This window comes from Leptodactylus fuscus, chromosome 7 (assembly GCF_031893055.1).
Source record: "Leptodactylus fuscus isolate aLepFus1 chromosome 7, aLepFus1.hap2, whole genome shotgun sequence".
Taxonomy (NCBI): Eukaryota; Metazoa; Chordata; class Amphibia; order Anura; family Leptodactylidae; genus Leptodactylus; species Leptodactylus fuscus.
The window spans coordinates 71,158,540-71,172,188 of record NC_134271.1 but is presented as its reverse complement, the minus strand read 5'-3'; the positions used below and the strand labels follow the sequence as shown (position 1 = coordinate 71,172,188).

Genomic DNA, 13,649 nt, shown 5'->3' with positions numbered 1-13,649 from the left:
ATGCTTTTGTAGTAAGTTGTCACACGTGCCTCTTCCTTTTTGATAAGTCCCCTATCAGCCAGCAGCATAAAGCAGAACCTGGCTCTCAATGCTTTTTTTGTCTGCAGGAGCAGGATTATATGGCATCCCTTAGATTACAGAGACCACTCCAGGTGCTTTACATTGGGAGCTAGCTAGTCTTAGCAGTAAATCTTCATTCTCACCTGAACTACTTTGTTTTGTCAACTCAAAATACCCTTGTGAGGAATTAAACAAGTGAATGTAAGAATAAGAGAAACCCTTTAATATTCATTTATTGTGAAGGGGTAATAATGCAACTGTGTGAGCGGTGGGTGCATTTGCTTTAACAGGACAAGACTGCGGACTCTCATGGCCACTAAACAATAGAGAAGTTGTAAATCTAATTCTGCAGGTCCATAGATCTTGTTCAGTAATACTGTTCAGCTGCTTTTCAGGGTGAATACCACAAAGCTGCTGACACTGCAAGTGTGGGAAATTGAAGTGCTGACTGACTCCTGGAGTACAAGCCACACTGACTGAATAGCACCGGGGGGCTAAACACCTCACCCTGACTGCCACATCTTATATAATATGTACTTGTATGCCATGATCTGCAACCCTGCCTGCCACATCTTATATAATATGTACATGTATGCCATGATCTGCAACATCTCCAGGGTTTATCTATGAAGAGATTAGCCAAACACTAGTTTGTTACACTGGATTATATAATCCTAGATTCTGATTGGTTACAGAGGTCCAGTGTAGATTCCACTTTCCAACAATCACAAAGTGGTTACCATGACACCCCCTTAAACTGTGTAGTCTTGGCCCCATGTCTAGATAGTTAATACACCCTTTATGTAGTTAATACTTTGTTTTCACAATTGTCTTAAAACTAAAAGGACTCCAACCCTGTACCACATGTAAACAACAGAGGCAGCCGGCGCAGGTAACAATATGATCTTGGAGAGAGGAGTCTCCCTGGTTGGTGGCAAAAAGCTTTGCAAGTCTTAAAGGGGTATTCCCACGTCGCATACTCACCAGTCTTTACTGCTGTAAAATCGTCTTTCTTCCTGGTGTCTTGTATCATTTGGTGGGCGGGGTTTCACATGCAACCTGTCATTTAGCTCTGCCCCCAAATTAGTGTGTAGCTCCGCCCACCCATATTGGACTATGAAGTACAGGCAGCAATAACTCCATTCTGTGTTACATACAGACACTGCCTGTCTCTGCCATAATGAACACAACTGAATTAGCTAGCCTGATAACTGGCAGAACAGAAGAAATGAAAGCAGCTCCTCTCCTCTGATAGCAGGAAGCTAGGTCACGTGGTGTAGACACAGGAATAGCTAGATACACAGGCTCGCTCCTGTGCACTTAGCCCCTCCCCCCTCAGAGCAGCAGATACATCACTTGACTTTTGAGCAGATAAGTCAAGGGCTGTGTCCACAATGAATTGAATAAAGTAAGATAGTGGACAAACAAAGCAGTTTTGCTGAAGCAGTGTATTTAGGAAAAGTCTTACATCCACATTAACAAGCATTATAGATAGGATCCTTGTGATGGGACATCCCCTTTAACTGTGAAGGGGAATTGTAAATATAGGGGTGAAAATTGACCCCATTGTAAAGGGAAATACTTTCTTCTGTGTATACTCCGACACTATAGTAAGCTGCCCACTTTATGGTCAGTATTTTTATAACGGTTACTTTATTATATTTCTAAATATCTATTAAGTATGAAGAGCTTCACACTTAAATGATGTTGAATCATTCACCAATAATTTTAATGGTAGCTGGTAGGGTGACGGCCAACGGGTTTTTCCTCATATTCATAAGGTATCTAAGTAATGTGGATGTCAAGGGTAGATAAACAATAAGAAATAAACTATGTCATAGTTGACATAGTTTATTTCTTATTGTTTGACATAGTTTATTTCTTATTGTTTATCTACCCTTGACATCCACATTACTTAGATACCTTATGAATATGAGGAAAAACCTGTTGGCCGTCACCCTACCAGCTATCACTCATGGCCCTTTTGTATATGTTGTATATATGTTTATAATGATGATGTATCACTGCATTATTGTGTATATAATGTCTTTACACTGTGGTTTCTATTTTTTTGTGTAGAGTCTGATGAAGGTCACTGGACCGAAAAACGTTTCATGTAAATCTGCACTCTACCATTAAAATTATTGGTCAATGATTCAACATCATTTAAGTGTGAAGCTCTTCATTCTTATCTGAAAACGGGCTGGGACCCTTGCTTCTCCTTAAGAATTTGGGACTACGGCTGTATCCCTTTGTTCATCTAAATATCTATTAGTACTACATCGCTTTTATACGTTGCCATTGCTTTTTACTCCTTTTGACAGAGATTAATGACTTTGCACTGACTGCTGTAGTTTCCTCTATTAACTAGTAATAAAATAATATTTTACCAAGGAGTTACAACTATGCTAGGCTGACAGTGTTTTATAAGCACATCCTGTACTGGGACCAGGGACAGACCAGTGACGGACCCTACTGAGGAGCTCGCACCCAGCCAGTAATGATCTATGTGTATGACAGCTAACGTGATGCACCAGTATGAAATACTCCAGTCATTCTGCCTTGTGCTGGCATCTCACAGTACAAAGAAAGAAATAATTGCTTCTTTTTAAGTCCAGACAATGCTGGAAGACATCAGGGGACACTGGGGGCGAGACAGAGACATCTGATCCCTGAAATCAGTATTTTAAGTGCTATTAGTTTTACAGATGATGATGTTACTGAAGGCATTAAATCTCCGATTGAAATATTGTTTCACAGATGTCTGTCCTTCCTTAAAGGGGTACTCTATATTTAGTTAGTCCTCTGAGGTGGCATAGAGGTGTGTCATTTAGAAAATATCAGTTTGGGTTGTCTGAGCAGGGCATCGACCACCAATTTCCAAAAAGAAGGAGTTGATGGTGTCCTTTAAATGTCAGAACTTAAGATAGAGCACACCTTTAATTTAAATGCAGAACAGAAGGCGAAAGAATATATTTGGTATAAGAGGTTTTCCATCTACAACTATTAGGCTGTAAGTTATGTGCTGTACATTTCTATCCCCAATGATTGTCTGTGTCTTCCATTGCAGCTGGGCAACTGAGTCAGTCTGCACACATGGCTCTCCAGCTGCCATACAATGTCCTGGGATTAGGGCGCAGCGCCAACTTTCTTGATCATCTGTACGTCGGAATCCCACGACCTCCAGGAGAAAAGGTCAGTGCTTCCAAATGAACCTCTGCATGTTTATGTTGCTCAATGAACCTCGGCATGCTTGTGTTGGTCAATGAATCGATTATAGCTATATATCCGCAATCTAATAAGCCTGCATTTGTTGTCAGCATATGAGCTCTGTATATGCTTGTCTTCTGTCAGTGGCCACATGTCAGGATAGCCTCTCTGAGCAGTTCATTAGCATCTCCTTACTTGCTTATAAATAGCACCAGTATACACACCATCTTCACCTGTGGTGTGCTTGCATACTGGCTGCCTAAAACAGCAAAAATTTCCAGCAGCCATAAACAGCAGCAATTAAAGGTTACCATAAACAGTGACAGTCTAAATCCTGCCGTAATTGGAACCTCTATACAGGCTGCCATAAAAAGCAACAGTATATAGGGTGCCATAAACAACAACAATATGCAAGCCTCCATAAACAGCAATATTATAAAGGCTGCTATAAACTACGTGGGTGTAACGATTGCCACATACATTAACAATATAAAGGCTCCTGTAAAAAATGCCAGTATAAAGGCTGTCAAAATCTGCAGCACTATATAAGCTGTCAAGTCAAAGATGAACAGAGTCCGTATACAGGCTGCCCTAAAGAGCAACCATACACAAGCTACCATGAAAAGAACCTGTATCCTGCTAATGGCACGACCAGGGCAGCGGAGGAGACTGAGTAATCCCTTAAATGCACTTTTGTGAATGAATAAGTTCCATAACGGTTCCTCTTTGTCTGCCGTGAGTTGTAAATCTCCATGTCGTCATTCATTAGTCAGGACTTGCACTTGCTTATGAATCATCTAAACGGTCAGTCAAAAATCCTATTAAAGCAGAGATTTATAAATGAATTTATTTTCTTTGGAACGACAGGAGCGCTGGATTATTAATGACCCAAGCTCATATCAGTGCATACTGATGTGTCATTACTCAGCATCTCGCTTTCTGTTTCACAGCAAATACGGAAACAGGAGTGGACTGCCATCATCCCCAACTCCCAACTCATTGTCATCCCGTACCCCCCTCAGAACCCCAAAAGGTACGTACATGGCAGCTGCCAAACCTATCAATTCATAACTTACAGAGCAATCTCAGTAGCCTTATGATACAGCATTGTAACCATCTAGTATTTGTCAGACTAATCATTTCCAACTGAGGTCCCACAGCAGCCAGGGGGTCTCTTGGAAACCTGCCAGGGGGCGCAGCACTCTGATTGGGAGGATAACCTTATGCCTTCATGCAACATTATCTGTGTCCTTAGGATGTGTTTTGTTTCTGGGTAAAAATTACTTGGTAGGGGTAGGATTTCTTTATTTTTTCTAGGGGTGCCCTGAGTCTGAGAAGGTGGTGAAATACTGCCTTAAAGAGACCCAATCAAGTCGATTTAAAATGCTAAACCACCCACAGGTCCTTATAGACCTGAGGTTTAGTGTCCCAAATCGCCCTGTTTTAAATCCATCCATGCTCGCACTTTAAAAAAAAAAAAAAAAAAGCCTTTATACTTACCCAGAAATGAGTCTGATGAGTCTCTGAGACTCTTCTCTGGTACTCCAGCATCTGCGCAGTTCTTCAGTGAAGCCAAGAAAGTACACCCTGTCAGAGGTATGGAGCCTGCGCACCGAAGCGAGGTGTCCTCCTCTGGCCTCAGTGAAGAACTGCGCCAGTGCAAGGAGTGCAGTGCCAGAGTAAGTATAAAGCTTTTTTATTTTTATTGCAAACACAAATGGCTTTATTACAGGTGATTTGGAACACTAAACACCCGCTCCATAAGTGCCTGTGGATGGTTTAGTGCCCCAAACGACCTCACAGGTTCCCTTTAAATCAATTACTACGTTGGGTTCTTCTCAAAACTAAATTGAAACCCTATTACGATGGGAAAGGGTTAATGCATTTTGTGGGTGATGCACCCTGCCCCTCTTGCCTTACTGGAACTTTGTACTCTCTCTCCAAATGTATCTTGCTTAATAAGTATCTATTGATTTTTCTCTCCGGTGTGTTCCAAGTTATTTTGGGAATAAGAAGGGGAAGCCTGAAGTCAAACCTTTTACAATTAGTTCGTAAATCTTTTATCATAACAGAGGACAATTTAGTTGTCTTCCCAGGATGCTGTGTGATCGGAGGAAAGGGCTGTAGTTCAGCGTCTTCTAATGCAGCAATTAATAAGCGGTTATTGGTTTGGTTAGTGATGCGGAGGAAGATGGAGATAGATGGCACAACGTCCACAATTGCCAGCAGCGCTTACACTACAAATTGGAATAGTTGTGTGCATCGCTAGATACATTTCTCCCGTTTTCTATAGTAGTTATATTCTTATGCATAAGAGCAGTATTTTAGCAGTTATATTCTTGTACTTAGGGTAGTATTATACCGTAGTTAGATATATTTTTGTACATAGAGAAAGTAGGTATATCTCTGTATGGGGAAGTTGTATCAGTAATATTCATTTAAATAATGGATGGTAGGTAGTGTAGTTATTTTGTTGTACTTAGGTGGCGATATTATAGAAGATATGTTTTAATACATTCAGTAGGAGTCAGTATTATCAAAGCTTTATTCTTGCATATACTAGGCAGTGCTATAATAGTTTCATTCCTGTACATAGAGAGGCAGCATTATAATAGTTTTATTCTTGTACATAATACATACATATTAGTTGGACCTGCAATCCAGTCTTCAGAGAAGCTGGCGGGGGAACATTCATTCGTGCTTAGACTTTCTATGGCGTTCTTTTGCCCTATAACTTGAGAATAGCTATTGTACAGATCTTAACAGTGACTAGCCTTTCCCTTGCACTGGTCTTGCTATTTATTATGTGTATGAAGTCTAACACTTGAAGACATTGATCACACATACACGCCTTTGTGACCATGTCCAAATGTCCATTTTAGGGCAGAACATTTGAAAATACCCCTGTTACATGGGCGTCTCACGAGTACATCTGGATTACACACAACAGCAGATGGCTGGAAGATTACACCTTCCGCTTTTTCTGCAATCACTGCAGAATAATGTTGGACAGTCCCAGTCATTGTGTGGACCTTTCTGCTTCCCGATAATAAGCGGTTGTGTGAAATCTCTGACTCCAAGCAGTAATGCATTGAACAACTGCCGTGAGATACAGCAGCCATGTTAACGCTTCTACTGCTGGACTTAGTATTTCTGGTCTGTGACTGATTGTACTATGATTTTAATGCGGTTGTTCACTTAGAGCGAGGCAGATCTCCTGGCAAATACAAGATCATAATTGCTGCCTAAACCCCGCATAGTTCCAGAGGGCTGCTGCTACAACCAGGCTGAATTATCGAACTGCACCCATTAAAACCAAAGCATGTCCATGTATGCACTATTCCGGGATTATTTCCCAATACGTTTTTCTTGAATATGTTGCTATTACTAGCATTGATCCAAATGAGATGTTAGTCCATCTACTCACCAGATAGCAGAGCAACTGCAGGGAGTTTCAATATCCCTTGCCCACATGCATAAGCTGGTACCTCACATACCATAGTACGCTGTCCATTAAAGGTTTGTATTGCAACCTGTCCCATTTGCAAACCTCTGTTTATTGGGCAGGTCTCACTAATAGCTAGTTAGGACTGTTTACTGCGTGTTTGGTAGCAGGAGCATTATATATGGCATCCAGTGAAATCCATGATGAACTCTGCCCGGAAAAAGTCTCTGAGTAACTCTGGACCAGGGATCAGCAACCTTCGGCACTCCAGCTGCTGTGAAACAACAACTCCCAACATGCTCCATTCATTTCCATGGGAGTTCCAAGAACAACAGAACAAGTATGCATGCTGGGAGTTGTAGTTATACAACAGCTGGAGTGCCGAAGGTTGCCTCCCCTGCCCTAGACTATAACAGTTGCCTGCAGTCCTCTTGACATTTTTTTATGGTTATCCAAGAGCTGCATTAATCTGAGGAATATAAATAGCCTCTTCACTAGTGGGCATTCTGCTGTTACGCCCATCCACGTGCCAGCTGATCTCTTCAGCCACCAGAACAAAATTTAGCAAACGGTAAGAGTTCTGAGCCACGTGCACAACCTGCAGGTAAATGAATGTCAAGTAAGGAGCCAGTTTTGCTTCAGTCTCCACAGGCAGCGACTATGAGTGCTCATATGTGGGTCACTCGTCATACTGTCGTTTCTTTGCAAATTAATTGCTGGAGCCAGATATTTGGCAGTAAATTAAATCGCCCCATACTGGCGTCAGACTGTCTTCAAATATTGTGCCCAGGGGCAAAATATGAGAGTTTATTGGGATATTAAATAGGAAGAGGGGGCCCTGAAGTGAGATGCTAATTCTGTTACACTGTGCATAAGTCAGGATAAACAGAGCATCCTGTAAACATGTCAGTTGGGTGGGGGCGTAATGTTTCGCTGTAAAAAGGTACAAGCAGCAATATATATTTTACATTATCCTGACGCCAACAAAAAAAGCAGCACAGGGAGATATTTATAGCCAGCGGCAGGGTCACCGTCCTTTCTCTCCAGGATATAGAAGACGACAGGAAGAATCTCATTCCATTTATCTTCCCTATTATATTAATATCAGACCCTGCATCTCCTGCTCTGTCTCACAGCTCCCGAAAAGCACTTAGGGTCCTGATATATCACACAACACAGAGAGGTAGTTTTCCTTATCTCTCACAACATTTACAGCCTGATGATCAAATATATAAGTTGCAACAGGGTCTGTGAAGTAAAACGTATGACACACTCATGAGAGATGGGATTCTGCCATAGAACTAGAAGTTGCAGCATTGCGCAGTCTCTGTAATCTCTCAAATCATCAAAGAAGACAGAATGGGCTACAGGTCATGCTGAGACTTATAGTTCCACAACTACCCTCTATCACTTCTCGAATATTTGCCTCTTTTGTGTGCAAGGGAAAGTTGAACACCAACATAAACAAAAACAAAAAACTGGTGAAGTTTGAAAATTCTTCATTGTGCCCCCACAACAGCATGGCTTCCAGCTGCATAGAATGAACACCTTCAGACACAACAATGTAGCATCTGGCAGCTGTGTGACTATAGTCACTACAGGAGATACAATGTATCAGCCCACACAATGATTCCACAATAAGATGTAACATTGTAATAGTCTGTTATTGCAGGACAATTTTAGTGTTTAGCTCTTTACCTTTTCATGTCTCCTTTACTCATAGCTGGAGCGCCAAGCTGTACCTGACTCCCAGTAATATTGTCCTGCTGACAGCCATTGCCTTGATAGGAGTGTGTGTTTTCATCCTGGCCATAATTGGCATCCTACACTGGCAAGAGAAGGTAAGTTCCCTGGAGTTTATGTAATGTCTGTTACAGATGGTGGAGCCAGACATGATGTGCTAAATAGACTATAGAGGATAGTGTAGTACTAAAATAATACAGGATGCCTGGACAGTAACAATGTTATATACATTATATCGTTACTCCATCCATATAGTGACTAGGTATAGTAACATAAATCACTTGTCTAAAGCAGGAGAAATAGACAGACTCCTGGAAACACACCCAAAGAGTACATTTATACATGCAGCTTTTGCTAGAACCTGGAATAGTTCCTTTCCATCTTAAGAATGAAGATGAGAGAAGAGGCTTGGATGTATATATATCCACAAAGCAAGAAGGAGCTGTCCTGGAGACTATACAAGGACAATCACACTTACTGCAGCTTCCAGTCTGCACATGTAATAAAATGCATCTATTCCGGGTCCATATTAATAAGAATACAGATATTTTATGACATCAGGGTTAATAACCTGTCTCTTCTGTAATAGTGTATCAGCTATACAGTTTTATGCCAAAAAAAGGCCATTTCATTCTTTTGCAAAAAAAAACCTGTGCTGGATTATTGGCTGTTCAGAGGTAGCTGCGCTGAGCATGGACATTAACCGGCTTCATAAGCTGTGGTAAAGATAACGGTCCCGAAGGGCGGTAGAAAGGGGTTCTTGAAAAAGCTGCTGACATTTTTAATTCAGAAACCCTGTACTGATCAGAAAATCTGTTAGTCCGGCATGGAGAGTGCAGAGAGTTACTGAGTTCTCATTATTAAGTATCTTCTTATTTCTGGAAGCGCTGAGTTACCTGTTTTATGATTATAGCCTATGGCTACCCCATACCTAAGATTGCCGAAAGTAGGGCAGATAAGAGCAAGATTTCAGGTCAGCTGTAGACTAAAATACCTAAATCGTATGACTGATCTCAGACTATTTTGGTAGTATGATCAGGCTGCTAGGAATTAGGGCACTAAAATTCATTCAAGTTGTTCTTTTTCTAGTGAAGAAAATGGTTTAAAAGAAATGCATGTGTTGCTTATCTTGATTCTTTGTTATATCCTGTATTATTCTCCAGAATTGGACTCACTATTCTGCTGGTGCAGTCAATGTGTACATATATTACCATATTTTATACTAATACTAATTTAAAGGGGTATCTTCAATTACACAACAACTTTTCATAAATGAATAGTACATGTGAATAAAAGAAACTTTATTATATGTCTTACTAAAGAGATATGTTTTGTTATCTGCTTAATGGCCTCCTCTGTTCCTTTTGTCTTCACTGTCCATGTTAGTCTCCAGCTCACATACAGAACTCTATAGTCACGGGGGGGGCCTGTTAGTTGATTTATTGTATCATTCTTTGAAATGGTACAGTCTTAGGTTGAAGCACAGCTATGTAAAAAAGCTCCCTGACATACAGTGTAGCAGCGGCAGTTATTTGTATGTCTTTTCCAGCAGCCTCTTCCTCCCCCCTCCCCTCTCAATACACTGATGTGTAAAGCAACTCATCTTGATAAATAGATAAGGATACATGTTGTTTTATAATGCGAGGTACTAAGCTTAGTATTCCAAAGCTTCATGCACTATTCTGCTGGTGGTTTCGCTATGTACATACTTTAGATTACTCATCCTGTACTGGTTCTGAGGTACAGGCTGTATTTTTTACTCCAGAGCTGGCATGCATTATATCGAAGGTCTATGCCATTTCCTGACTGGTGTAGATTTCACATCCAGTGCATGGGAGTGCACCTGAATTATCAAGAGGTTAATAATTCAGGCACTTCTCACATAAGACTAACATAGAGAGTGCCCGTCTTGATAAATTCCCCCAATGTGCATAGACATTGCCTAGTCCCATCCTGAGTTACATACTGTATTGTACTCTAGAGCTTTACTCACTCTTCTGCTTGTGGAGTCACTGTGTACATACAGTACTTATTCTGTACAGATCCTGGATTATACTCTACTTCTGAGCTGCAGTCTTTATTCTTTCAGAGGAGTCATTGTGTATATGCATCATCTATCAGATAATAATGCTGAGCTACAGTCTTTATTGTACTATAGAGCTGCACTGACAATTCTACTGGTCACCTTGTACATTTATTACATTATTTATTCTGTACTGATCCCAACTTACAGCCTCTATTATGAAGTATAATTGCATTTACTATTCTATGGGCTTCATAGATGAAATATCCCTGAATTCTCTTCTTCCATGGCGCTTGCATTCTAGGAAGTACCATCTTTAAGTGAAGCACTGACCAAGAACGTGTGCATGTGCTGGGTCTGTGGTAAAAAGGCACGGCCCATTAATTTCCTTGGACCAATGCTAATACATGGGTATGTGTAAAACCCTGTGTGGGGCTGTGAGCCTGGTGCAATACCTGTCCATTTTCTGCACGGGCTCTCTGAAAACCAGCCACTAACTGCACACACATATCCAGTTTCTGTGGACCCATTGCTACACAAGTTTGTTTGCATATAACTGAATGTAGAGAGATACAAGTGCATGGTGCGTGGTCCACTGACTGACACAACCATACTACACTTTAGAGGTTTTGTACATCTTGGGGTTGCTTGCAGCGACTACACCATCCAGTGTGCACTTGCATTTCTTTTCATTCAGTATGACCGAACAGAACATTAACCTTTCAGTGAAACTTGAAGTAAATTGTAGCGTGCCCTGAAGACCCTATGTATTAGAGTGTGTACACAAATCCACATTAACCTATCTGCAATCCCATAGGAATTAAAATCACTGTAATCACTGGCAATGAAAAATGAGCGCTAAAGGTTTTTATACATATTTAAGAGTGAGGCTGTGAATACACAAGCGGCACACAGCACAGAGTCCGGGGTTCATTAGCAGTTAATGACTTGTTTGATCGTGAGGAATAGAACATTTTTGGATCATTAATACAGAATTATATCTGTTATAAACTGGACCCGATTAGCAAATGATAAAGAGAGATGACTCCGGGATCTGCCGCTGCAACGCGCTAATGGTCTCCTCAAACAGTTCGGACTTTTTATAACATTGGCCCTCCTTCTCCACTCTGTGTTTCAGAAAGCGGATGACCGGGAAAAGAGACAAGAGGCTCATCGCTTCCATTTTGACGCAATGTGATTCGCAGCTCCTTATTGTAAACTGACGTCCCGTTTCTCCCGATGGATGACAGGGAAATGACGTATCTGTATATATTGCATACCGTTTAATTTATTGGTGCGCCTTGAACACACAATGATTTACAAGCATCCGGTGGACCCAAAGCATGGGCATCCAATGCCATTGTACATTCTGTCCTGTGGTGTATCATTTATTGGAAGGGATTGTATCACTTGACTGTCTGGGGATTATTATGTATGTGATCACAAGCTCGGTGGGGGTCATTCCGAAAATCATTGCTGTTGCCCCTGACAACCAGTGAGCTTTGTTTCCTTTTCTAACCTTCATTTGCAGAAAGTGACTGGTTGCTATGGGCCACAGGATTGCTATTCATGTTTTTCCATGACTCCCATCATCTGGTCTAGAATTTCTGAGGGCTACGCCTGTTACTTTTCTATGATTTTGCATGTTTGCACAAGATTGACAGAAAATAGTGGATTTTTTTATGCTGTAAATGTGGAAGACAGGTGGGTATGTGTTATGGGGGAGAAGAGAATTAGCCGTTGCTGGGAAAGTGTTGATTTTATAGAATATTTGTTGCCCACACACAGCCATACAAATGCAACTTGCCTGAAACTAATGGCATCCGTGAGATATAAGGCACTGAGCGCCTCGTATGCCGAACAATTGTAAAGAAAAATGGTTTTCCTGTCCATAAGAAACAACCAGAGCTCAGCTTTCGCTCTTTCACTGCAGCTGTTGGGGAAATATGAAGTGGCGGGTTTTATTCATACCGTCTCAAAGGTACCAGTCGTATTGCAGCTTGCATTTTCATCCCAGCCTTCGCTAAGCTGTAACCTGATTGGTTGCTCTGGATAATTCTGCTGTTTTACGATAACTCTTATTGACAAATTCACTATAACCGTTGCATTTATGTTGTGGCAGAGCATTGGGTTGTATTAATGAAAGGAATTTTTTTTTCGGTTACATAATGAAGAATTTGCCAAATTGATATATATATATTGTGTTATTATGTTTAATTCCAAATGTTAAGAGTAAGCGGACGTCTTCTACCGATCCCCGGAGGGCACCGTCCCATTGTACACCACAAAATGCTGTTAATGTATACTGCACATTCAGAAAAGCAACACCTACTGTAAATGATATGTTATTACAAGCTGTGAGTAGTTCAATGAGTATATAAAGTAGTGGCCTCCAACCAGAGACTGTTCAGTTGTTGTACAACTATAACTTGGATCATGCTGGGTGTCTGGACATGCTGGGATTTGTAGTTTTGCAGCAGTAGGAAATCCTTGGTTTGGAGATCACTGCTGTGAAAGGGTCCAGATAATATTGACTATTTGAACCTGACTTGTTCCTCACCAGTTTCTAGAATGTTCTGTCAGGTTATTATTACTGCCCGGCCTTTGCTGGTACAGACTTGAATTTGTAATTTAATACAGACTTGAATTTGTCATTTCCAGGGAGACGTCTCTTCTTTGCTCTGTTAATACTGTTAGGATGAATGATGCTACCAACCACTACATTCCTGTGTCTTGTCCCTTATGTCTCAACATATGTAATAAAACAAGAGGTGACGTTTCAGAAACTGTGTTCTGTGTGTCTGTACCAGCTGCTAAAATGTTTTCTCTCAATACTCCCTCAAAGAAGTGGTGACTGTAAGAGTAACATTAATACTGCAATTTTATAACACTGTAAACATACAGGGTTTGTAATGTGAAGCATACATATAGCACACTACATGTACTGGACTGTGCCCTGGAAGCTGTATCTAAAAACTTATTTTTCATTGCATTATTATTGGGAGTTAACGGTATAAACAGTATACAGTAAGCTCCCTCTAGTGGTGTCTGCAGGTGGACAGAATGTTACCATTTTACAACTTTTATGACTAATGCATAGTATACATCTGTTTTAACATAAAAACCATGGTGATAATTGATAGGTGTTCACTTAAGACAATTACATAT

General features: G+C 40.8%; 1 protein-coding gene across 1 annotated transcript in view; it reads left to right on the top strand.

Moving 5' to 3' along the window:
- The window catches only part of ITFG1 (integrin alpha FG-GAP repeat containing 1), a 137,523-nt gene extending 124,263 nt beyond the window's left edge, over nucleotides 1-13,260 (top strand). Inside the window, exons 15-18 of the mRNA XM_075282112.1 lie at nucleotides 3,131-3,255; nucleotides 4,221-4,303; nucleotides 8,439-8,556; nucleotides 11,620-13,260. Coding sequence (XP_075138213.1) covers nucleotides 3,131-3,255; nucleotides 4,221-4,303; nucleotides 8,439-8,556; nucleotides 11,620-11,679 — 386 coding nt within the window. The 3' untranslated portion in view covers nucleotides 11,680-13,260. The remainder of the gene's footprint in view (nucleotides 1-3,130; nucleotides 3,256-4,220; nucleotides 4,304-8,438; nucleotides 8,557-11,619) is intronic.
- Nucleotides 13,261-13,649: the final 389 nt, after the last annotated feature.